The 24,036-nt window shown below is 53.3% G+C and overlaps 9 protein-coding genes across 9 annotated transcripts; 2 read left to right on the forward strand and 7 right to left on the reverse strand.

Annotated features, from left to right (window-relative positions):
• Nucleotides 1-26: 26 nt before the first annotated feature.
• On the reverse strand, nt 27-1,325 carry TRIREDRAFT_55073 (sporulation protein; the record flags this gene model as incomplete). Its single annotated transcript, XM_006962275.1, has 1 exon — nt 27-1,325. One exon carries the CDS (start codon nt 1,323-1,325, stop codon nt 27-29), a length of 1,299 nt encoding a protein of 432 aa, XP_006962337.1.
• A 661-nt stretch (nt 1,326-1,986) lies between these two features.
• On the reverse strand, nt 1,987-3,009 carry TRIREDRAFT_2316 (uncharacterized protein; the record flags this gene model as incomplete). The annotated part of the gene is made up of 5 exons (XM_006961882.1): nt 1,987-2,114; nt 2,194-2,557; nt 2,610-2,642; nt 2,695-2,783; nt 2,841-3,009. 5 exons carry the CDS (start codon nt 3,007-3,009, stop codon nt 1,987-1,989), a joined length of 783 nt encoding a protein of 260 aa, XP_006961944.1.
• Nucleotides 3,010-3,988: 979 nt separating this feature from the next.
• TRIREDRAFT_55871 (uncharacterized protein) lies at nt 3,989-4,702 on the reverse strand (the record flags this gene model as incomplete). Its single annotated transcript, XM_006962276.1, has 1 exon — nt 3,989-4,702. A coding segment is annotated over one exon (714 nt), but the record flags the coding sequence as incomplete, so codon positions are not given.
• Nucleotides 4,703-7,439: 2,737 nt separating this feature from the next.
• TRIREDRAFT_103668 (uncharacterized protein) lies at nt 7,440-8,234 on the reverse strand (the record flags this gene model as incomplete). The annotated part of the gene is made up of 2 exons (XM_006962277.1): nt 7,440-8,084; nt 8,190-8,234. The coding sequence occupies 2 exons, from the start codon at nt 8,232-8,234 to the stop codon at nt 7,440-7,442; spliced, it is 690 nt and encodes a 229-aa protein (XP_006962339.1).
• A 2,378-nt stretch (nt 8,235-10,612) lies between these two features.
• TRIREDRAFT_103669 (uncharacterized protein) lies at nt 10,613-12,085 on the forward strand (the record flags this gene model as incomplete). The annotated part of the gene is made up of 2 exons (XM_006962069.1): nt 10,613-10,744; nt 10,802-12,085. The coding sequence occupies 2 exons, from the start codon at nt 10,613-10,615 to the stop codon at nt 12,083-12,085; spliced, it is 1,416 nt and encodes a 471-aa protein (XP_006962131.1).
• A 440-nt stretch (nt 12,086-12,525) lies between these two features.
• TRIREDRAFT_34277 (uncharacterized protein) lies at nt 12,526-12,898 on the reverse strand (the record flags this gene model as incomplete). The annotated part of the gene is made up of 2 exons (XM_006961944.1): nt 12,526-12,611; nt 12,724-12,898. Coding segments are annotated over 2 exons (261 nt in total), but the record flags the coding sequence as incomplete, so codon positions are not given.
• A 774-nt stretch (nt 12,899-13,672) lies between these two features.
• Nucleotides 13,673-17,890, reverse strand: TRIREDRAFT_74771 (uncharacterized protein; the record flags this gene model as incomplete). Its single annotated transcript, XM_006962278.1, has 3 exons — nt 17,366-17,890; nt 16,394-17,273; nt 13,673-16,333 (listed from the first exon to the last, which is right to left on the reverse strand). Exons 1-3 carry the CDS (start codon nt 17,584-17,586, stop codon nt 13,673-13,675), a joined length of 3,762 nt encoding a protein of 1,253 aa, XP_006962340.1. The 5' UTR covers nt 17,587-17,890.
• Nucleotides 17,891-20,819: 2,929 nt separating this feature from the next.
• Nucleotides 20,820-21,406, reverse strand: TRIREDRAFT_103671 (uncharacterized protein; the record flags this gene model as incomplete). The annotated part of the gene is made up of 2 exons (XM_006962279.1): nt 20,820-20,893; nt 21,031-21,406. 2 exons carry the CDS (start codon nt 21,404-21,406, stop codon nt 20,820-20,822), a joined length of 450 nt encoding a protein of 149 aa, XP_006962341.1.
• Nucleotides 21,407-22,048: 642 nt separating this feature from the next.
• On the forward strand, nt 22,049-23,214 carry TRIREDRAFT_74774 (uncharacterized protein; the record flags this gene model as incomplete). The annotated part of the gene is made up of 3 exons (XM_006962070.1): nt 22,049-22,197; nt 22,282-22,918; nt 22,990-23,214. The coding sequence occupies exons 1-3, from the start codon at nt 22,169-22,171 to the stop codon at nt 23,212-23,214; spliced, it is 891 nt and encodes a 296-aa protein (XP_006962132.1). The 5' UTR covers nt 22,049-22,168.
• Nucleotides 23,215-24,036: the final 822 nt, after the last annotated feature.

The following is a 24,036-nucleotide window of genomic DNA, read 5'->3' on the forward strand; positions in this document are numbered from 1 at the left end:
ATCAACAAAATCACTCACTCCATCTATCAATCCGCCGACAAAGGCGCTGGGCTAGCTCTCTTAGCCGTGCTCCGTAGTGTGCGTCCACCGCTGCCGTCCGCCTCCGCATCCGCCGTCGGGCTGCTCTCCCTGGACAGCCGTGATGGGATATCGGGCGTCACGGATCGAGAGTCGGTGCCCGGCCTCTTCACCTTGGACATTGACGACGCTGCCTTCCGGCGCTTCTCCGCAGAGGCAGGCTGCTTGCGCGGCGTTTGGCCATCGCTGTCAAAAACCATTGGCGTCTGGCTCCTCGAGGAGCTCACCGACGAGCGGCGCACACTGCTGTTCCTACGCTTGCGATCTGCGCTCGCCAGTCGGTGATGCGGCAGCTTTGGCGGGTCGCGACGAGCGCGAGGCTGCGAATGCTGGCGCCAAGGCAGCCACCACAGCCAGCCGTATTGCTCCTTTGCGACCTTCCTGTCGTGCTCCTTGACTTTCTGCCGGAGAAGCCGCCGGCGCTCATTCTCCCTCTCCCAGTACTCGGTGCGGTAGAGCTCCCAGTTTTCGCGGAATGTAGGCGAGAACGGCTTGGGTAGGAGCAGTAGCTTGACGTAATCCCCGCCAGGCGCCAGATCCTCCTCGTGACCGCCCAGCTCGTCGTCGTCGGGTGGAAGAACAAGCGTCGGGTGGTTATCGCTCGAGAGCTGCAGCTCCTTCTCGACTTGGCGCAACAGTTGCGGCTCGACAAGGCGGTACGACGAACTGGCGGTATGCGAGAAGAGGCCGTACGTGAGGAAGAAACCAATGGTCGAGAGCGCCTCGGCCCACCACGTCTGCCTGATGATGACGAGCTTGCAGTTGAAGCCGCGCAGACCTCGGTTGGAGATGGCGAACCAGCGGCGCGGCCACCGGATGCCGCGATCCCAGATGCCCGTTGCCCAGACGAGAGCGGCGGTGATGATGCCGCCCATGAAGCACACCTTTTGCGCGCCCTCGACGGCCCAGTAGATAGACCCTCCTACGCCGCGGCCGTCCTCGCGCGGCGCAAAGTAGAGCTTGTACCCAAAGAATGCGACCCAGAGCGTCAGGATGGCGAGGAAGAAGGTGTGGTGCCGCTTGCGAGCGCGCAACTCGAGGAACTGGGCGCGCAGCGAGGCTTCGAGGATCAAGAGGTTGAGGTAGATCATGGACGGGGAGCTCGGCGTGTGATGCAGCGGATCGCCAGGCTTGCTCGCCGGCGGAAACGGGCCTGTGCCAGAGCCGGGTTTGGCATCGCTGGCGGCTGTGGCAGCGGAAGCGGCAGTCGGGGCTCCCTTGACGATCGAGTCGAGGTCTTCGGCCATGATTATGCGGGCAGCCGCCGGCTCGGGCTCGGAGAGGGGGGCTGGCGGCTCAGGGGCTCGTCAGAGCGGCTCGGGGTTCGCAGGAGAATCGCCTTGTTCTGGGAGGGAAAGTCATGAAGTAATGGATGAAATGCGAAGATGGAGACCGAAGCTTTGTGTCAGCCTCGCTGGGAGAGTTGCGTGGGTGGTGGGATGATTGGCCGATAGCAAGGTACCTCGTACTCGTACATTGCTCTGTGGGGCTGGGGCACTTTCGATCTCGCCATTGCGGAGCTCTTATTGGTTGGCTCGCATCCTGCAAGCGGGAAGTCATCGCAAGGCTGTCAGTAGCCGACTAATAGCTGGTGAGCAGCTTCCTCGGTTTGCGAGCTTATCAACCCAGTGTCCAGCTGGAGTCCTACAACCACATGAGGGATGCAAGTCTAGGTATGTAAGTTGTCGGGTGCTTATTGCAATGTGCCGACCTGTGCCAAATTGCGCAAGGGGTGGAGGGATTCACCCTACTGCGCGAGATGCTCAGAATCTAGGAGATGATGTGCTTAATTACTGGCTGTATTATTGATTACTATTGAAAAGCATCCATATGCATTACTGCCAACGACACTTTTGCTTGCTATGCTCAAGCTGTCCTTGAGCACATGTTGTTTTATATGAAATTCTTCTATCGCTTGCCCGAGTGCTTCTTCTCCTTGGCAATCTCATAGAAGATACTTCCGTCGTAGAGCTTCCGAATCTCCTCCTTCTTCATACGTCCATCTCCCGGCCACAGGAGGATATATGTCGCAAGCCCTGCAGGAAATAGTCAAAGTCAGCGTCAAGTTTCTCTCACTCCCAAGTGACAAGACTGGTCAAAAAGAATTTAACGTACACTCAAGCGCCGCCGCCGTGTAACCAAACGGATCGGCCACCACCCTCTGCCCCTTGAGCAGGTTCCACACGTCCCGCAGCGTGACAAAGTCCTTGTCATCAGCGTACTTGGAGAACATGTCCTCGAACTTTTGGGGCACGAAACGGCCCTCGCTGTCGTAGGTTCCCGTGTCGCTGCCGTGCTTCGTCTTGTGGATGTTCTTGAGGTAGATGCGGAAGAAGGGGTCGGGGAGGTAGCCGTTGACGGTCGGGTAGGAAAAGGGGATGTGGATGATGAAGGTGGCGAGGAGGCTGAGGAGGAGGTTCCAGCCTAGGCCGCGGAAGCCTTTGAATGTGTCGAGAGGCCAGATGATGCCATCTTTGTCCTATGTTTCGTTAGGATGCTGATACACAACTGGAGGTTTGGGGGGTTCTTACTTGATCAAAGTAGTCGCAGTGCTGCTGAAGAACCTGTTGATGGGTTAGAATGGGAACGGCTCAGGTCACGTAGAGGAAATCTCACAGTCTGGTTCTGGTGCTCCTTTGCCCAATTGCCTGCTTGCGAGCCTTGCGGCTGCTCATACGTCGCAGCTACATTCGCTCTGGGTGTTCCTTTTCACATCTGTTAGCTAAATTTCTTTGACGCGTGTTATCAAATCGAGATCATACCAGCATGCGGCAACCTCACATCGTCTTCTGGCTGAAGGAACGGTTTTCGCTGGACTGTGACTGGGACTTGTCGGATATAGCTGGTGACGCCATCTGAGCGAGAATTGGAATCTTTCTCGGAGTCCGGATCCGGACCAACTCCGTTCACCAGTGCTGCCTTGTAATCCATTGTGACTTTTCGAGTTGAGGTTCGAAACTGGAGAGTGGGATTATCGCCGAAGTTGTTGCTGTAATGTTGCAGGAGAAAAGTAGAAAGTCAATTGACAAATTGTAGGTGATGAGCTTCCTCTTGGTGTGATTTACACTGCTTTTAAGCAAATTCACATGCAACGCAAGATTATGTGTGAAGCGTGGACGAAAGCGGCCTTGAATTGGCATATGACGACATCGTGAGTTCATTCCCGGGGGTGTCGCGGGTAGTCGCCTAGTAGAGCTGGTGAAGCTTGGACAATGGCCAATTGAGGCTGACGATCATCCCGACGTCATGGCGGGAATTTACATGTCTCGCACCCGCTGATTTTGTATGAGATTGTACAACCCCGTGATGGCTGACCTTTGAATGAAATTCAATTGGCATGTGATGATTTAAATAAACCTAAGATTATCCACCTCATGCACAGACATGGAAATGCAATTGATGTGACTGGCTAATTAATATGTGTGTATCTAAGATCCGATCTGCATTTATCAACCACGATGGTCTTCATGACGACCAGTTCAGTAGAACTTCGTCTGGAGCAGGACAGCCTTCTGTATTCAATGGCAGGCAACATAGGTCGAAAGACTCGAACTCGTGGCGATTCTAAGCTGCAGTTACTCACAAGGACTCGCATGATGCCGACTCAAACCGCCTGCTTGATCAGAGCTTCACTAATCTTCCACAGCTTCTCTGCAACCACAGGGTCGAGAGCTTCAGGCAGCACGCCCTCTTGCGTCAATACTCCGTCGGCTAGATAATAGCCGTCCTTGTCTACCAGACAACGTCAGCATCGATTCATCGTCACGGCGATATGTAAACAGTAATCAGTGAAAACGTTAAGAGGGGAAACGTACTGGTGAGGCGATGGTCGAAAGCAGCAATGATCCCAGTCGACGAACCCTCCGCTAAGCTCTTTGCCTTGATGGCGGAGTTGAGGTTACCATTATCATCAATCCAGCCTAATGACACGCTTATCAGCATCCCATAAGCCGTGACTGAGAAGTATAAGAGACATACCAAGCGTCTTGAAGTCCTCCATCGGCACACTCCTCGTCAGCCCCGTGGAAACAATGACACCCGGATCAACGCTGAAAGAGCGCAGTCCAGCCTCTCCAAAGCGCTTCGCCAATCCCACCGAAAAGAGCACATTGCAAGCCTTGGAATTGCTATAGGCCGTCCACTTCTCGTACGCTTTACCCTCATTGTACGACAAATCGTCCAAAAACGCCAAGTTGGCGCGTGACTGCGCTTCGCTCGTGTACATTACGACAGTGCCATGCTCAGAAGCAAGCAGCTTGTCAATCAACATATTGACGAGGAGAAAGTGCCCGAGGTGGTTGACGGCGAATTGCATCTCGACGCCATCTTTCGAGGTCTCATATGAAGGCGTGGCCATGACGCCGGCAGTGCAGATGACGGCGTCCAGGACGGATACAGAGTCGCGGATTTCCTCGGCGGCTTCGCGAGTGGCTTCCAGAGAGGAGAGATCAAGCACAATGGGTTGGACGGTAGTCTGCTGAGGGACATCGAGGGAGGTAATGACCTCTTGAAGCTTGTCCGCCGAGCGGCTGGCGAGGAGGAGTTTGGCTGGCTTTTGGGCGACGATGGCTCGAGCTGTGTCGGAGCCGAGAGAGTTGGGGCTGACGCCGGTAATGAGAACTAGATGCTCAAGGTTAACATCTAGAGGACATCTCGGAGATGAATGGATCAGAGTGACTCAACTTGTCTTTCCGGTGATGGCGTCCTTGAGGGCTGTGGCAGCCTCATCAGAGGTGGTGTGGAATCCAAATTGAGCCATGGTGAATATTTCTAATGATCTATATAAATGGATACTCTTGCTGTGGTTTGATCTTAGAAACTACTAGAGGATAGATTCTGCTTTTATATCTGAAATCTTGGTCAGTCACTATGCGGTCCCTCATGGGTGCTGACGCTACCACCACCACCAGCGTAAGCAACACCGCAATCCATGATCAACAATGCCTTCCGCCCAATAAGTCCGCATAATGAGACCAAGGCCGAGAAACTTACAGTATATCAACCATCAAGCTCAAATTGATATGATTTCACCTCTCTGAGCCGCCCACCACCGCGAGCTATGCCACAGCTCACCCTCCTTTCCTCCAACAAGCCACTTCCACTTTCTAAGGAACCACTCTTTGGCTTCCCAGCTGTGGCTGTCCCACGGCGTGCCATGATCCATCCCATTCTGGCTCGCGGAGCCCCAGCACACGAGCCCATCATGCAGCATCAGATCAAGACATAGGTCGTCTTCATCTAGTAGAGGCGGATCCGCTGCCAGAGCTGCCAATGCCCGTCGCCGGAACGTTGGGAAGGGCAGTGAGTCGATATAGGGATGATGGGGTACTTTATACTGCGAAGAAATTGGGCGTAGGTTCGGCGGAACATCATGAGTTGGAAGAATTGTTGAAGTGTCCGTGCTGCCGCCTTCTGTGGTGCTGCTTGTGCAGAAAGGAGATACACTACGCTCATCTAGAAACAGCCCGAAGTCAAAGCCCAGCGAGCTGAAGTTGGTGAATAAAGCGGAAAAGTAGGAGAATCTGGCAATGCGGAGGGAGTTGCGGTAGGGTGAATAGGAGGACACCATCGGAGACGTGACGAATTGCAGCTCTGACAGCCGCCGCTCGGTGGTTTTGTGCTCGCTGCTTCCAAAGCCTTGACCAGTTTGGTTGGTCGAGCTTGTGTCAGCCAGTAATAGTGATGACGAGATCATGTCTATGAAGCTGAAGTCGCCTTCCTTGGCCAGCTGGGAGAGACGCCGCCTTGTTGATTGGGGAAGAAGCTGGAACCACTTGCGGATAAGCTGCGGTCTGCGGGAAAGGGGTCTGCTGCTGGGGCGGTAGATCTGTATTTCTTTGTTGGTATGCGAAGTAGGGGCTAAGTACATGGACGCCGGTGTATTTGAAGAGCGTAGAGAAAGGGACGAGGACGCCGTGAAAGTACTCGTATGTGACTCTTTGGCCGGAGTTGATGTCGACGCCTCTGTCTCGGCAGTATGAAGCAAGGAAGAGAAGCTCTCCTGTGAGGTGCTTTCTGCCACCATTGGCTGACTCTCATTGATCATGATATCAGGCAAGCCCATCATTTCCATCGCAAATGGAGTTGAAGGCAGATGCTCGAGCCATGCATTGCCGCCATCGTAGTTCCATGCATCCCCGTACGACTGTGATGAGGGATCGGCAGTAGACGGATTCAGAGACGGCGGGCCGTCTTCATGGATTCTCGGGAGATCCGGAATTGCACTTGCTACAGGCGTCACTGTATTCTGGCCAGAAGCGAACTCAGAGCCAATTCCATGACCAAGGGAGGCAACTTTGGCCTCCAGCTCTCTCAGCCGCTCTCTCTTGCGCTGACGATATGCTCTCTGAGCCCTGCAATTCTGTAATCGCCGCTCAGCAGTGATTGGCTTGTTGAGACGCCGTCGCAATCTCGGCCCTGAGCTCTTTTGTGAAGATGGCTTTGAAGCATTGGTCGCATCGCCAGCTGGCTGTGGAACTGAGTTGCTCCCGCTTGTCATGGCTGAGGCCTCTCCAGCAGCAACGCGTACTCGGTATGGCCCTGGACGAGATGTTCAATCTCAGGTGATGATCGAAAATTGATTACGTAGCACAAATTCGTTCACTAACGATGAAAGATGAGGTCAGGTAGGTAGGATAGCTGTAAAAGAGGGTATAGTCAACAAGTCGTGTTCGATAGAAGCGTGATGGAGGTGATGTTGAGCTATAACTGATCAAATGGTGCTTACGAGAAAGGCCCTCGAGGTGCTTACGGTTCGGGGATTGCTAGCCCCTGATGTATCTGACAAGTGTCCCGGCAGTTGGAAATGGCAGTAAATACGCCCTGGATCTACCTGTGGGGTACCGGCCATGCTCGCGGAGTTAAGCAACTTGGAAATGAAGGCATACTAGGTACCTCTATCTGGTGCGAGACGTCATTCCGCGATCCCTCAGAGATTCTCACAACATGTCACAAACGGAGACTGATGAAAAGATCAATGTGGAATGACATACTCAAATTTACCACGCTGTCTAGTACCTTTACCCATAGTTCCTCTGCTCCGCCAAATACCATAGACGCCGTCGCTGATCCTCCATATTATCGACATGATTTCCAACGCTTTCCATCACCTCCAAATCTTCACTTCTCGCTAACATGCTAAATGATGGAGATCGCCTTCAGACGCTCAGTCGCGAATATTGCACATGAAGTCATCCTCCCCAATTCGCACAGAAATTTGCGGCTCTATCGTTGCCCTGAAGGAGGCACAAGCCAAACTACGTGAACAGGTCAGCAAAGCATGTCAAAACACTGGGGATAATCGAGCTCCTGTTACTTACGCGAAAGTAGATAGACATCAAGAAAAACAGGCGCTCTCCAATTTAGGCGCTCGTTTCAGCCTGGAGCTTGGACTTCTTCTGGGTCGTGACCCTCTCAATCCTCTTGATACCCCGAGAGTCTTCAATGACCCGGACGTAGGGGCGCTCGGCTCCCATGTTCTTGTCGACCTTGATGTCCTGGCCACGCTTGAAGAGGCGCACTTCAGAGAGGGGGCAGTTGCTCGGAACCAGCGGGGCCGAGTTGAGCTCGTCGGCAAGCTGCAAGACGGTGCAGAATCTAGCGACAATGTGCTTCGAGGTAGGGTTGAGTGACCAGATCTTGCGACACACCGTCAGAGGCAGCCGAGCAAGACCAAGGAGCTCAAAGACGATGTTGGGCTGCTGAGAGGCGACGGGGTCGTAGAGCTCACCCAGCTGCTCCACGCCCTCAACGGCAGAAGTTCGTCGGGCCGCCATAAAGAGACGGCAGAATTTGTCTTCGGAAAGACAAAACTTGTTAAACAGCATGAAGCAGTCGGCGTGGTAGATTGACTTTCCCCAGGGATTGCGGGTGCAGTCTTTGCAGTCTTTTGGTTTGCACAAGACGGCGCTGTCGGTCTTTTTAAGGAGCTTGTCCTTCTGAAAGGGGGGTACCTTGTATATTTTCCCCTCGAACGCGTTGAAAGACTCGTGGCGAGCTATAATAAGCTGTCAGCCGGTACGCCATAGATATACAATGTTGTAAGAAAGGGTTCTTCAGTTTCTTGCTTGTGACGAGGATTTGCTTCCTCTTCACTGGCCTGTTGCAGGCACCGCAGACCGGGCAATGTGAATGTGAGGACGGCTGTTGTAAGGCATTTTGATAAGTGAGCCAAGCTGATGTTTGTTTTTCGAGTCGATATTGGCACTGTTGATTGCAGTTGTGGATATGAGTTGGGTCGAGAGCAAAGGATCAGTTCGAAATGTTGATTTTGATTTGAATTTGAAGAATATTACGGATGAAGAGTCCCGGCAAGAGTGTGTTTATATGCGTTGGGGACTCAAGACATTTTATTACATCCTCTCAGCCACAAATATCCAACCTGGGTTGGCTTGAATCTTGTAGGTTTGAAGACTAGTATGAGCTAGGTCTCTGAAAGGATTAGACCCTGACGAGAGTAAGAGGCAGTACCGAAAGTATGTTCAACGCCACTCCCTGATGCTTCAAAGTCGGATTGGTCTTTGCCTATGCCTCACTGCCAGTGAGCCTGCCGGCTTGCCTCATGGCGTTGAGCTCAAGTTTAACTGGCTGAAAGATTGGAACTGGTGGTTGACGTTGACTGTCTTGAGTCTATGGTTTACTTCCGGCAAGAGATCCCAAGGCATCACGATGCCTCGCCTCAGACGTTTGTGCTTCTCTGTTATCTTCCTCGATTACCTCATGGCGTCTTCTCGTGGCTGTTTTCATGGCATTGGCACTGGATACCCGAGCATGTTCAGGATGGCTGGAGGCTATCTTGCTGGGTATACCAAATGTGTCCAAGATGTAGCCACCGCCGGCGTTGCTGTGTCACAACTTAGCCGGAGAAGGCGACAAGAATAAACTCAGATTAAGCTTAGATCCTCGGACAATGTTTCCGTGGGCTTGTTGAGGTTCACTGTCTGGGTGTTCTTCCGTGCGATTGTGTGGAGATAAGACAACTACTAGGTAGGTACTAGGCTACAAGTGTCGCTTATACCTTAGCCACTGCGTCAACAGAGTTGTGGACTGCCCAATGGAGCGTCACTGTCCCGTTGATCTCCCTGATGCAATCTCTGGGCCAAGGATTTCCCTGGAGCATTCAAGTTGGTGTTATCGAAATGTCCTAACAGAACCGCCTTTGAACTGCCAGCGATTCTGTTAGTGACATGATAGTCACTCTGGCGGTCGATCTCCCTTGGGCTGGCGGAGATTTGGCTCAGAAGTGGTGGAGATTGAGATGCGTCAGCGATCGGGAAAGGGACAGGGTCCAATCTCTTGGCTCTCGATAAGCGTAATCATCGCTATCCCTTTGTGCCTTGCGGAGTTTGTTGCGGTGGGATTGTCAGACTGGAGACGAAGATTATTTGTAGAATTTCTCGGTATTGCTTCACTGTGGTTCTCTTTGGCTTGCAGTAGATACCACATGTAAAAGTAGCCTCTGCCTGGGCCGAACTTAACCTGTCTCTCAGCTTCCTCTCTTGTCCATCGTCTTGATCCATATTTAGCAAAGCGGCACCCGGCGGCGGCGAGCTGACAGGAGCCAATCAGCGACGAGGATGCGAGGGCGTTGAAGATGCAGCGGCACGGAGTCCGGGGCAAATGGTTGATTGGTGACTCCGAACAGTGCCGTTGATGGTGACGACATCTGTATTAGGTAGTCTAGAGAAATTGATAAGGTACTATGTAGTAGCATTCCGGAGAGATGGCAAGGTTGGTAAATGTGTTTACGAGATTCACGGTTGAACATGGTGATGAATGCCATCAATCTGCTCCCACCAAGTCTACCTGTAGGTACATGCCAGCAAACATCATGTAGCCCTGCCCACTGGGGCACGACGCTCTCCAGGGCCCCTCTGCAGGTCACCCGCCCGCTGAGCTCAACAAAAATGCCCCTATATCGAGTCGCCCCTTGGCAGGCACACTAAAAGACTGGGTATCGACATGTATAGTCCATGACCACTCGATCTCGACTCGAAGCTGCTTCCAGTCTGTTTTCCTTCCTCCTTACACATCGCTCACCACCACGAATCCCGTCTTCCTCCCCATCTCACATACAGTCGTCATTGTCATCGTCAGCGTCATCCGTCTGCATTGGACGCACCGCACCTTGCATTCGCTACCGCTCGCATTGCGCCACCTCTGCACTACCTACCTATTATCCCGTCCAATCCTCTCGGAATCCGGATCGCCCAAACCCCGAGCCACTCCCAGGCCTTGCGTCTAAACTCCGTCCGACCCTCCGCCGCCCAAACCCGGCCGCCTCACCAACGAGTTGCGTGGCCGCACCACAAAGGGATTCGAGCGCTGCCTTTGTCATACGGAATCTGTTTGGTGCCTGGTGCCTCGTGCATTAGGTGTCTTCTGTCTTCCCGATAAAAGCCTGCGCACTGCCCAGACGCCCGCCCGCTCCCAGGCAATGCTCAAGACGCAGACCGTCTCAGCGATACTGCACCGATCGCGCCTCAGCTTCCCCATCACCACTTCGTCCTCGCCTCTGCCCGCCACCACATCCAGCATGTCCACCACCGAAAATGCCATCCGCGCTCACCCGCCGCGCGAGGCGCCCGAGGAGCTGCGCCAGCAGCGGCCTCAGCAGCCTTCGGGCGCATACTTTCCGCTGGGATACAAGGAGGCTGCCTACCAATGGGTATGTGGTCTCTCAGTTAACAAATTAGGTCTTACTCTTGCTAACAGTCTTTGTTAGTGGTGCGGTGTCACGCCGTCCATGGCCGAGCGCAGCGTCCTCAAGCACATTCCCTTTCTGAAAGAGGCCACCGCCAGCATGGGCAGCCTTTCCAATACCGACGTGGGCGACCCCTACGGCAACAGAATCTGGCGGCGGTCCATGGTCCAGCTCTCCGGCAAGAACCGCGCGCTCAACGAATTCTCCATCGAGCGAGTCGGCGAGGAAACCGAAGAGACGTTGGTCATGCTTCACGGCTACGGCGCCGGCCTCGGCTTCTTCTACAAGAACTTTGAGCCCATATCCCGCATTCCTGGCCTGAAGCTGTATGCCCTCGACATGCTGGGCATGGGCAATTCCTCCAGGCCATCGTTCAAGATACATGCAAAGGACAGGGAGGGCAAGGTGATTGAGGCAGAGAACTGGTTCATCGACGCCCTCGAGGAGTGGCGCAAGGCGCGCAAGATTGAGCGCTTCACCCTGCTGGGCCACTCTCTGGGCGGCTACCTGGCCGTCTCGTACGCCCTCAAGTATCCGGGCCACCTGAAGAAGCTTATCCTTGCGTCGCCCGTCGGCATCCCAGAGGACCCCTACGCCGTCAACTCCGCCTTGCCCGAGCCTAGCGAGTCCACGATGCAGAATGAGTTCACTGTCGACCAGCAAACCACAACGTCCACCAAGAACGGAGCTGCCGTGCCGCCTAGACGTCCCTACCCTAGCTGGCTTGTCTGGCTCTGGGACGCCAACGTGTCGCCCTTTAGCATTGTCCGGATGGCTGGTCCCCTCGGCCCTCGATTCGTTTCGGGTTGGACTTCGCGACGGTTCAACCACCTCCCGGCCGAGGAAGCCCAGACCCTGCACGACTACTCCTTTTCCATCTTCAAGCAGAAGGGCAGTGGCGAGTATGCCTTGGCCTATATCCTAGCGCCGGGTGCCTTTGCCCGTCGACCGGTGATCAACCGCATCCAGGATGTCGGTCGCCAGCCCATCAAAGGCCCGAATGGCGAGGTTGTCGGCAAGGAGACGGGCATTCCCATCGTCTTCATGTACGGCGAGAACGACTGGATGGACGTTGCCGGTGGACTTGCTGCCGAGGAGAAGCTGAAGCAGGTCAAGGCCAACATCATGCGCACCGGCACAGAGGAGGACAAGGCTAACGAAAACGGGAGCTGCAAGGTTGTCATCATCCCCAAGGCGGGCCACCACCTGTATCTTGACAATGCCGAGTTTTTCAACAACATTATGAGGAAGGAGATGGAGGATGTCAAGGAGATGGAGAAGCGCAAGCGAGCGGAGTCGTCCTAGATTTTCTTTTTGGTTTATCATCTGTTCTGCTTGTTTGGGATATACATGTTTGCATAGAGCGAGGAGCTATCACAGGATATACGGCGTTGAAGCGATGGGGGTGGACATGGACAAGATGGTGGTTACTGACAGGTGTTTTTTGACATTTGAAGGGCATGATGTTGGCATATATTACTCCGTTGATTATATGAGACGTTGATAGAGCGGCTTAATAGATGTTTGATAGCCATTACAATCACATCACAAGCACTCAGTCCGCGATATAATAAAATACGTTGTGAAGACTTGCAATATAGCATCAGATTACGGTGGCCTTCCATTCGTTCCATGATATCTACTAAGCCACTGTAACCTCAACCTTGTTCTTGTCTATCCCACACACTCATTAGCTTTTTCCATCCCGAAACACCATCACAGCAAGATATATAGTTTTATATAGACTCACAAAAAGCAACATGGTCCTTCAAATCGAGCGCCCCCTCAAGCGGCTCCTTATAATACCACGCCGCATTCTCCAACTTTTGGCCTACAAAATCTCATCAGTTCCGCCTCACTCACCCAACCACTTCTCCCATGGAAAAATCACTCCTCTCAGGATCCCATAATTCTATAAAAGAAGATGGAAAAGATCAACGTACCGTCAACTTCAAGCGTATAATAGCTAGCATCCCCCTTCCAAGGACACCAAGTACTCAAGCTCGATCCCCTCAAAACATCCTTGTTCACGCTCTCCGGCGGGAAATACACGTTGCCCTCCGTCTCCCGCCAGGACGTCGCCTCCGCAATGACGGTGCCGTTGATGCGTGCTGTTGCGTGCCCCGTGCGCGAGGTGATGGATTTGCCCACCATTTTGAATAGGAGGTTCTTGAGGGACGCAATTGTGGCGGTTTGTCTTCTTCCTTTTGTTCCTTGAGTTTTGAAGAAGGAAGTTGATTGTGCTGTGATGGAGAGATGTTGGGAACGAGGCTGGATGTTCGTATGTATATAGGAAGTTGACTTATATACCTTAGGTATGAGAACCAACGAACATGTGGCTGAGGAGGCATGATTTCTAATAGACTCCAACTATTCCAACATCCCGTCAGCTGCGGGGTCAAGCATCTCTCCCCTTTCGTCATCCAAGCCACCCAGATCTGGAGAGATTCCAAATCAGACCAATCCAGATGCAAGACCCCTTATTCTTGCTGAATTGTTTCCTTTATACCCTAGGTAGTATACGCAATCAGCTATATGTCATGAGGCATACTTACTAGGTTGGTACTTGTGCGACCTTATAAGAATGGAACATGTGTGACTAACAATTCTCATCAATTATCTACCATTACACAAAGCGTCTGCTTGCTATGCATTATCCAAGGTAGGGCACAGAGTCCTTCCAAGTAATATCAATCCATCTATGACCAATGTAATCGCTTCTGTGCAAGGAACGCGGTAGGTCTCGTATCAAGTCTCGTCAACGCCACGCAAAAATGATTCCCTTGTCTCTTTCTCTGTCCCGTCTTCTTGCTTCGTATTCTCTTCTTCTTCTTGTGTATATGAAAAAAACAACAAGACAAAAAACGCCAAGCCGCCATCAATTCCGTTCCATCACAGGTTAATCAGGTCTATCTCTGAGAAATCCGGCGGGTATCTGCCGTACACCACGCGCACCTTGCTGTCCAGCGCAGTGCCCTCGTTGCTGATCCAGATGTGCTCACTATAGCTGCGGGTTCGGCGCACTTCGTCGTCGCTGATGCCCAAATCATCTCGGGGAATCCAGACAACGGGCCGGCGCGCTCGCAAGGCAGAGTGCAAAAAGGCATGGCGAACCAGGACATCCCTCTCCTCAGGGGTAAGGTCCTCGATTTCGTCGTGGATTCCTCCGTACAGAGCTTCTCCTATGGCGCGCTGCGCTTCGAGATCCTTGCTTCGCTGCTTTCGTCGGTACTCGGCGGCTCGAGAGTCGTTATCCATCAAGGCCAGCTTTCGCAGCTGGTTGCCCCCATCTTTGGCCCAAGATCCAACCTGCTTTCCGCCTCCCTTGGCCCAGGATCCCACCTTCTTCACAGGGTTCGCGATGCGCGCAACACCCCCCTTGGACTTTTCAGGCTGGATGTTGCTCAACTCAATGTCGTCCCTGCTCTCCATCGATGTGGAAGGCTTTTCAGCTGCGTGCCTGTCCCTTCCAGCCTCTCCAGGACCCTCGTTGTCCTCGTTGTCAGAGTCAGCGGTAAGTCCAAAGCGGCGATCTTGAGCCCGTTGGAACGCTTCGTCTCGTAACACAGCCTCGTCTTCAAAGGTGATGGGCAGATATCGGAAAAGAGGCGAAAAGGACTTGTTAAGGAGAATCTGGTAGAGAATGGTCAGGATCAAGGAGACAATCATGACAATGCCGTGTGGCGTGCAGGTGTGAGTGCCTGAGTCGTCGACCACAATAAAAAACAATCCGGCCAAACACAGCTCCATGACATATATGCCCGTAAACGTCTGGTTGAGCGCTCGAGGATACAAGACGCCGCCGGTGTCGACCTCGAACCGAGTAACGTAGAGCATGGAGTACCGCTGGGCGACCCAGAGAAGCCCAAAGGTGATGACGGCAAAGATGGAAATCAGCGGCGCAACAACGCTATAGATGATGGCAATGCAGGCAAAGTTGGTGTAGACGGGGAAAAAGGTGCCCCAGTTCACGTCGCTCAGGTTCGTGTTGCGAGCCCACTTGCTACGCGCAGTGTTGTCAAAGATGCGAGCCAAGATGAACCATACAAAGAGGGCTCCAATCTGGAGCAGAGTACCGGAACTGGTGGACATGGCCTGGAGAATCATGTAGGAGAAGAAGTAGTTGGCGGCTTTCGGGAGGTTTGTCGCCAGGAGATCCAGCACAGCCTTGACCGAGTCGAGCTCAGTAATGTTGTCCACCAGCTTGTCGATGGATGCGGCAAAGAACGAGGCAATGGACACAATGAGGAAGACTTGGACGAAGAGGAAGGCAAAGTAAAAGACCTGCACGAACTCTGACTTTTGCGCTCCCGTCTTGGCACCCTTAATTTCGCCCAGGATACTGAGAATCCTCGGCACAAGGAAGAGGAGCAGAGCGAGCACAGCAGCGGGCAAAACACCTGCAACAGCCTTGGCCGCATTCTCCAGAGCCTTGCTATCCCTCAGGAAGCCGAGCCAAGACGTCTGCTGGATAAGCTGGTCTAGCTGACCCAAGGCTGCCGTCCAAGCAACAGGAATAGCCCACAGGAAGATCATGGCCAGCACCATCAGAGTAACCGCACCGGTGCGAACCCACTCCTGCCACCACGAGAGAGCCATGTTGCCCCAGATGACGTCCCGAGGCGAGATCTCGTTGACACGTGGCGCCATCTGTCTGGGAACGTGGTGGATGATGCTTTGGCACGCCATGTGCGCTGCCACCTGGTGGTTGAACTGGATAAAAGCAGAGTTCATAAGGGGGAACCGTTCGGGGTGCTTCTGGTCTTCCTCGATTTCCATATTCAGTCGAGCCAGCTCCTTTCTGCACCAGTAAATGGTATCAACCTTTTGGCTAATCAAGGGCAGACCAGGCAGCCATGAGATTCCCCAGGGAGACAGTCGGTGAGTGGGCCGGTCTTTCTTCTTAAGATACTTTGCCCACTCGGCCTCGGTCTCTTCCTCTTCCACCTTGTAGTCCTCGTTGAAGTAGACAGCCGGATAGTCGCCCGTCTCTGTCGCCTTCTCGCCGGTGAAGGGCAGAAGCCCCTTGATGTTTTGCCACAGCGTCCTCTCCTCGGTGCCCTGCTTACCCACGTAATCGTCGCCCTCGTTCTGTTGAGGTACTGGAGAAGCGTAGCCGCCGGCGGGTGTCTTCCAAAACTGCCAAAACTTGGGCTCCTCCATGTTATACATGTCGTTGATGTTGTCGAGCTTCCGGACAGTGTTTCCCTCTACCGTGACTGGGCCGTTGCCGCGGATGGCTTTGGTGGATCCGGCCGAGGCCGAAGACGGTCCCCGCGAATGTGTCTGCGCGCGATGGGCCGCAAATGAAGGGTAACCGTGGGGTTGAGAGCCTCCGTCTTCTCCAGGGACAGCAGACTTGCGTGCCAGACTCATGAAGCCATTGTTGGTGCCAAACTCGTCCATCTGGTCGCCAGCCTTGTTGAAGGCTCCCTTGATGTTCTTCAGTACCGCCACGCTACTATCATCGGACATGTGGGACTTCCGGTCATCGTCGTCAGAGTCTGAGGAGCTGGAAGAGGACGAGTCGGATTCCTCGCGGACGTTGGTGAGCTTGCGTAGCTTCCGCTTGTGCTTGTCCTCGATCCGCGACTCTCGAACGCTCTCGTCAACTGTATGAGGGACGTGGTGCTGCTTGCCGTCGTTGGTCCCTTCGCCGCTGTTGGCCATTCGCTTGGCCTCAGCATCCTCTTCGGCCTGTCGAGTGGCTTTTTCCTTCTTTGACAGTCCTTTGCGTTGCTTCTTTTCCTCGGCATTTCGCCTCTTCAGCTGAACTTTCTTGGCCGCCCGAATGAGTTCAGTCTCGGCGGCTTCGAGCTGTGCGTGGATCTCAGTTCGGAGGTTGACCTTGTCCAGGAGACTCGTCAGATCACGGTTGATCCAGATATTCCGAATGCCGCCAGGAAAGACGTCGAACAAGCCGGACAGCGCGTCCTCGCTCAGCCACTTGGAGGGAATGGAGTTGACCAGCACCGTGGTGGCGGAGGCCCTGAGCCGGTGCTCTGCGCTGGTCAGATAGTCTTGGCGAACCTTGATGTAGGCGCGCATCTCGAAGAAGAAGACACTGCAGACCCAAATGATGACGAGGAGCGCCATCAGCAGGTGCGCACCGTAGCGACTCGTCTCCGTCGCCTTGACATTTCCCCAGGCCAGGGTGTCCAGACCTGTGGGCACAAAGGCGGGATCGGTGCTGTCAGTGCTGCTGTTGCTGTTGCTGCTCGAATCTGAGTCGGTGCTGTTGCGGAAATCGATATTTTTACCGCGACCACCGACGTAGTTGAGAGGGACCAATATGGGCACCACGATGGCGCAGATGGGGATGAAGATGATGAGGAGCGTCTTCAGGTAGCGGAGGAAGAAGTAAGCATCCAGCCCGCACTTGTTGATGACCTCTCGGTCATTGTACTTAATCAGGGCCCTAATCAGCAGAAAGAAGTTGTTTGGAGGGGATTCGGTTCGCTCGCGCTCGGGAACAAGATACGTCTTTGGCTTGCTACAAGTCAAGTTTGTCGTCAGTATGGATGACACTGAGGCAGCGCGACAGTGGCTCGAGACCTGGGAGATATATGGCCTATAGGTACTTACAAGACTCTTGCTAGCTTGTTTCTCAAAAGAATGAATAATAGGAGCTGGACGAAGAAAATGATCACGGAGACCAGGATGGCCGTCAGGAAGGACACAATGCCGATACCTTCGCTCTTTTGGCCGTCGCCTGCCGTCTGCGTATCTCTTCGCGCCAGAGACGCGGTCGCCAAGATGACCCTTTGAGCCCATGGCTGATCGCCACCTGATGGGATTGTCTCCATAGCTGGAGTCAGGAAAGAAGGATGCTCGCCGTGAGCGGAGCGGAAAGGAGTTGATCGCCCAACTCGAGGTTAAGATTAGGACGTAGTCAATGCTGGAAATGGAGGGACAGCAATAGCATCTGCATGAAGACGATCGATCTGGGGAAGTCGAGCTTTGTAGGGCGTTGGTGCGACTGGTTGCGCCCCTCGGGGGGCTTCGAAGGGAATGCGCTCGAGGAGGGTTGAAGGGGAGACAAAAGAAGACGGCCGTGCTTCGCGATCAAAGGGGAGGATGACGAGGGGAAAAGGAGAAGGCGAGGCCGGCCAGGTGTGACAGTGGCAGTGTTTGTTGTCTGTTGTTCAGTGAAGCGGTGGAGGCAAGCAGCAAGCCGTCTGGTGGAGAAGATTTTTCCCACACCTGCTTTGATAGTAGCACGAAGCTTGGACGGGTTTGCCAAGTACATACATACGGACACAGCAGCACACGAAGGAGGACAAGGAATTCGTGAGAACGGATCAATTGCACTATTTTACCGACGGCGAGGTTACACGATAAGGTCATGGTGCAATCCCCTGCCCTGTCAGATCCTTGTTTCTGGGCCTTTCGTCCTGGACGTCATCCGCGGCCGTGATTGGCGGCTGGTGGTTGCGAAGCGCGCATGTCCAGGACGGCCCACGAGAGACATTGTCGCCATCGAAGAGATTGAGAGAGAGCACGGAGAGAGAAAAAAAACAAGGATGTTCTTTTGAGCGCCGGTGACATCAGAGGCGCTCAAAGCGCCCCTCCAGGCCCTGTCGCTAAACAGCGGGTGCGGCATGGATCAGCGCGGGTACAGGCGCCAAATGCAAGCCTCAGTGAGCACCTTGATTCGCACAGAACGTCCGCAGACGTCTCTCAGCGGGATCGGAGGATGCTTGGGGGGGTTTCATTGGGGCAGATGCGCTGTTGGCTTCCCACTGCCTCAGCTGCAGCGCCCCACCCGCCCTCCAGTGGCTCAGGGCCTCTCACTGGCTGCCGTCGGCTTGGGACTGCGCATGTACATACTTTGGGTCTGCTCTGCTGCTATCGGCGGCAACAAATTACGCGTAATGTTGTGTGAGGAATGAGCATGCGGTGCTTCATACAGACGCAGGTTCACTGAATCAACATGGATACATGTGCGTAGTATGTAGGGCCATCAGCAAAAGGGGGCCAGCGAGCAAACAGCGGTATGGGCCTCATCAGCGTGAATGAAAGTGGATTCGCTCTTCTCCGTCCTGCGCTTGGCGTTGTGGCGTAACGTGGAGCAGGTACTCCGGGGTAGTGCAGAAGGAAGACTGCAGGTGGACGAGAATCGAAGACCTCGGGAGAGCATCTCCAGCCTTCACTGACGTAAAGGCATAGCGCAGGCAGGACTGCGCTAAGAGTCCGCAAACAGGACAATGTCTCTCTTCATATAAGGTGACCATATACTTACAGTAGGTAGGAGACACTTGAGACACACGTTAAGCAGGGCGAGATGGGGGGGAATCGGCCTTGTGAGGTGGCGACATTAGCAAATCGGCCGAAGTTGCAGTCAACGGGCCGTCAGTCAGCAGCAGTGTTCCCCTGGATTGGGCCTGAATACCAGAAATCCTGGAGTCGATCCTCAAAAGGACATTCACATGCACCCATGCAATACGACGCACAACGTCGCACTTGGGAGGCCACCAATGTCATGACCAACAGGCAATCGAGATGTGTTGGGCGCACTACGCTGGCACTGACTATTACCTCAACGTCTGATGCAGCACAGCTCAAGTTGTTTCCCACCACTTTCCCTCTCTATTGAACTGATGCTATGTTTAGTAGGTACCTTTATACGCTTCCATCACTTCAAGGCTTCGGTACATGCCGAATACGGTTCCCCGCTGCTTACAGTCAGTCACAGAGGGAGAACACACTTCAATAATCAACTCCGAGTCTGGGAGGTAGGTATCTTGGGAATACTGACAGTCATTCTTCCAATCCTCTTCTACCGTTCGAACAGCTTTGTTTCCAGAATTTTCCGTATCCTCTCTTTCGAATGAATCAGGAAGGGTTTGTGATATTGCATTGCCTGACGTCCCTTCGTCTCACCTGTCTACTCGTTGACGTAATCGCGCCAGTTGTTGGCTCTGGGAGGGCGCTGGGCATTCGGAATTCCCTGTGCCTCTTGCTTCCTGTTCGGGAGCAATATCGCAACATTTGAAGATTGTCCTCTCTCATCATAAACATCCTTTCCATTTCTTTCTAGATGTGGTATTTTTGATGGGCCCGACATCACGAAGGCCAGTTGTTCCTAAATGCTTGATCACCTTGCCTCTCTGGCGAGAGTGCATATCCCTCTCCATTTGAATGGGACTTTTGAGAAGACTGCTTGAAAGGAGAGCAAATTATTCTCCTTGCGCTTGAGCTCCTTGACAGGCTTTAGCAAGGTGTAGCCGTAAATCTGTCGAAAGCTCTCTCGTCAATGTAGGAACCCAGTCCATTACAGGCAGATCTCGAGGTTCACTTATTCATCACCATCTTCTGTTGAATGCCAACGGCCCCAACCGGGTCCGATGTAGTTGGAGCACAAGTTCAGTCATACTGTGCTAAGGGGGCGGGTATGATGCTGTCTGTACACTGGTCATGTGTGGCTTCGGCATGCACAGAGGAAGTTAGGTAGGTATGTTTATGAAGGGTTCCATGGTTGATGGCAACCAGTGGCCTGTTTAGCTATTGATGCCACACAATTTGCAGACTTACTGACGCTCAATCATTTCCTGCACATCTATGAGCGAGCCACTCAGTGAGATCTAGGGGGTTAAGTGTATTGAACATAGGTACATGTAGAATCCTGTCTCATAGCGTCACTCCTCGCCCAACTGCACCATTGGCTACGAATGTCTTCACCCTAGGTATACATAGACCTCTTGCTTTACTCCCACGGCGACACCCGGTACCATCAATTGTGCAAACATCGTTGGTCACTAAACTTGAAGATTCCAACTCATTGTTGCCGCATCGTCATACCAACCGCTTCTTGATGAAGATAGTATTCACATTCATTGTGTTGTGTACGCAAAGAACGACTTTGGTATCCCGTGACTCCCCATTAAAGGCTCTTCCTGATACTCGAAATACCGCATCCCAGACGTAGAACAAATGAAAGCCAAGAGAACCAAGTAGGTAAGTACCTTAGCGAGATGAATGCGTCAAATAAAGCATATTCCCCTTTGCACCAGAACGCCCATGACCCTAACTGCCGACCTCATGTTCCGTAACGAATGCTCCTTTCGATATCGGACTCAGATAGGATCACCCGTGTGATGGGCATGCCTATCCCTGTATTGCGAGAAGCATAGGTTTTGCATAGGTCCGATAATTGTCGTGAAGCCAAGAGAAACGAGAGCATCTTGCTGAATAATTGTTTGTCGACCATTAACAAAGTAAGCAGTCCAGACAGCAACAGCATGCTGTACCGAGAGCCAGGCCACCGAGGAGACCGCTCGTCGTTCCACCGGGACGCCTGTCCCCATAATACCCCTGAGGAGGATACTGGCCGTATTGGCCTTGAGCATATTGACCCTGCGCGTATTGGCCTTGAGGCCACTGGTTGTAGCCGCCGGGATACTGGCCTTGGTAGTAGCCTTGCTGTTGGTTATAGTATCCCATCTGTGGTCCCGGCTGGTAATAGGCTTGCTGTTGGCCCTGCGGACTCTGGAAGCCTTGTTGATAGTTGCTGGGCTGGCCCTGTTGTTGGTAGCCCGCATAACCTCCGTACGCGGCCTCGGGAACTTGAGGAGGCTCTCCGTAGGCTGGGGGATTCTCCCCTCTGTTGTTATTTTTTGGTGCCATGATTCTACCGTCTGGACGCTGTTGCGAATGGCCAGAGACAACGAGAGAAAGCCGGTCAAAAGGAACGAAGTGGACACGACAGTTTAAGAGGTATTTTCAGCGAAGGTAAAGGAGAGGCAGTGAGGGGAATGGGAAAAGGAAACCGAGCAGCGCATGACCAACGCCAGAGGACATTGGGGCGAAGTTTAAGCTCTCGTCATGGCCACCTTCCAAGCACTTACGCACGCAGACGACAGAACGCCACAGTCGATTACGACAAGCCTTCGGGTGTTCGGCGTAGACGGAGGGTCACCTTTCGGAGAGCGGCGCATCTATTAAAGCTTGCCTACCTAAGACGAGGAATTCAAGCATACCTAGGCCCACGTTAGTAGTGATAGCTCTCCCTGCACCGCCATCAAGCCACAAGCTCCTCAGGCCTCTCTATTCAGGTACGTGTACAGAGGATTTCGAAGGCGTTTGGTTTGAAGGCGCTGCATTTTAGGGTACGAGTAATCGTATATGGATGAATTTGAGAGCCAAAAGAGGCGCCTGGAGCGATAAGATAGTGTCACGTGATTGGAGCCACCGCCACATGTGGCTGCTCCACCAGAAATTGCAAACCGCACCAAAGTTGAGAAATTCGCTGGATTGCTTCGAGTGGAAAACCCCACGCTCGCCATCGCCCCTTGTACAATCGCTCTCGCGACGCAGCGCACGTCGATAATCACTGCAGGGCAGATCCGGGACTTTTTTGAATCGAGCGATCAAGTGCTACCAGCAACCATGGCTACCACTGCGCCGCCCAAGGCCAAGTGAGCTGACCCATCACCACACTCCCAAGACTTCACCTCGTCGCCTGCATAGCTCGCTAACCCCACCATTGCAAATTTCAAAAGGCACGATTGGGCCGACGACGACGACATCGAGGAGACCTCCTCCGAGCTGCCGCCTCCCCAGACCATCTCTAACAAGGATGGCACCAAGACGATCATCACATACCGATACAACGACCAGGGCCAGAAGGTCAAGACGACTCGCCGGGTCCGCTACATCACCCAAACCGAGACAGTCAACCCCCGCGTCGCCGCCCGGAAAACGTGGCCCAAGTTCGGCCTGAGCGCAAAGGACCCCCCGGGCCCTGCCCCCGACACCACCTCCGTCGGCGAGAACATCATCTTCCGCCCCAGCGTCTCGTGGCGCAAGGATGCCAAGGAGGAGGGCGCCGACGCCAACGCTCAGGCCATGAAGGACAAGCTCAAGGACAAGAAGGTCAAGTGCCGTATCTGCAACGGCGAGCACTTTACAGCCAGATGTCCTTACAAGGACACCATGGCCCCTGTTGGAGAGACGACCGCCGCCGAGGCGCCCGCTGGTCTGGCAGACGATCTCGGTGCCGCTGCTGGCGCTGCCGGGGCTGGCAAGAAGGGTTCCTACGTGCCGCCTGCTCTGCGTGGCGACCGCGGAGCCGGAGAGCGCATGGGTGGATCAAAGTACGGCGAGAGGGACGACTTTGCGACACTGCGTGTTACCAACGTATGTTCACCCTTTGAATATTCTGGTCAGGGACGGAGTTGGCTTGCTAACGGTTTTTGCTTCTCAAACAGGTCTCAGAGATGGCGGAAGAACAAGAGCTGCGCGATATGTTCGAGCGTTTCGGTCGTGTCACCAGAGTCTTCCTCGCCAAGGACCGGGAAACCGGCATGGCCAAGGGCTTCGCCTTCATCAGCTTCGCAGACCACAGCGATGCCGTCACGGCATGCCAGAAGATGGACGGATTTGGTTTCAAGCATCTCATTCTCAGGGTGGAGTTTGCCAAGAAGGCTCAGTAAAGGAACAAAAGTCCTTGGTTTATCTTGTTGCGGGATGGTTAGGGAGATTTGGTAATGCATATGCTATGACTATTTGTCGAACAGCTGAACTTGTCACCTTTGTTGCCTTGTGATCGCCCTATGAATGTTTTTTTTTTTTTTTTCTTTAAACTTATGCCTCTGCTGAATGGTTCATCTTCGACGTAGAGTTGCTGTGGAGATGTTTGTAAACAGTCTCGAGTTGGTCGGCGTTTGGAAGAAGGTTTCTGGGATGAGTCTCTTGTCTGTGGCTGGCGTGTATGTGCAATGGAACGCTCATACGAGGTTGTGACCCGAAAGGATCAAGATAGAGAATTACAACTCTGGGCAATCTCAACAGAAGATAAGGCTCGTTGATAAGTTCAGTAACTACAAGCTTGAGCTTCTTTTGGTCGAGCGCAGGTAAGAATTCCGAAAGAGACCGAGCTCATCATCTAGCATACCTGTCCAATTGCCTCCATGTACACACAGCTAAATCTCGCTTGGTGTGGTACGAAGCCCTCTCAAGCAATCTGTAGTGGAGCATCCATCTGTTGGGTCAATGTGGGGGATACCAAACCAATCATCGTGAACATTGCGAGCCAGGGTCACGACTTTCACATGTCTGAACTTTTGACCCTGATGATGTTTAGCAGCATTCGTCATTTTTGCTGGAGAAGTGGGCTCATGGTTCTGGTTTGGCCCGACACTTGGCAGCGCGTGGGCATCACGTTATTGCGTTCAATGGCTTCGATGCTAACGGGAGACTACCTTATGTATGAGGAATATTTGAGAATGCGCACGCCTTCATATGCCTACCTTACT

This window comes from Trichoderma reesei, assembly GCF_000167675.1.
Source record: "Trichoderma reesei QM6a unplaced genomic scaffold TRIREscaffold_2, whole genome shotgun sequence".
Classification (NCBI taxonomy): Eukaryota; Fungi; Ascomycota; class Sordariomycetes; order Hypocreales; family Hypocreaceae; genus Trichoderma; species Trichoderma reesei.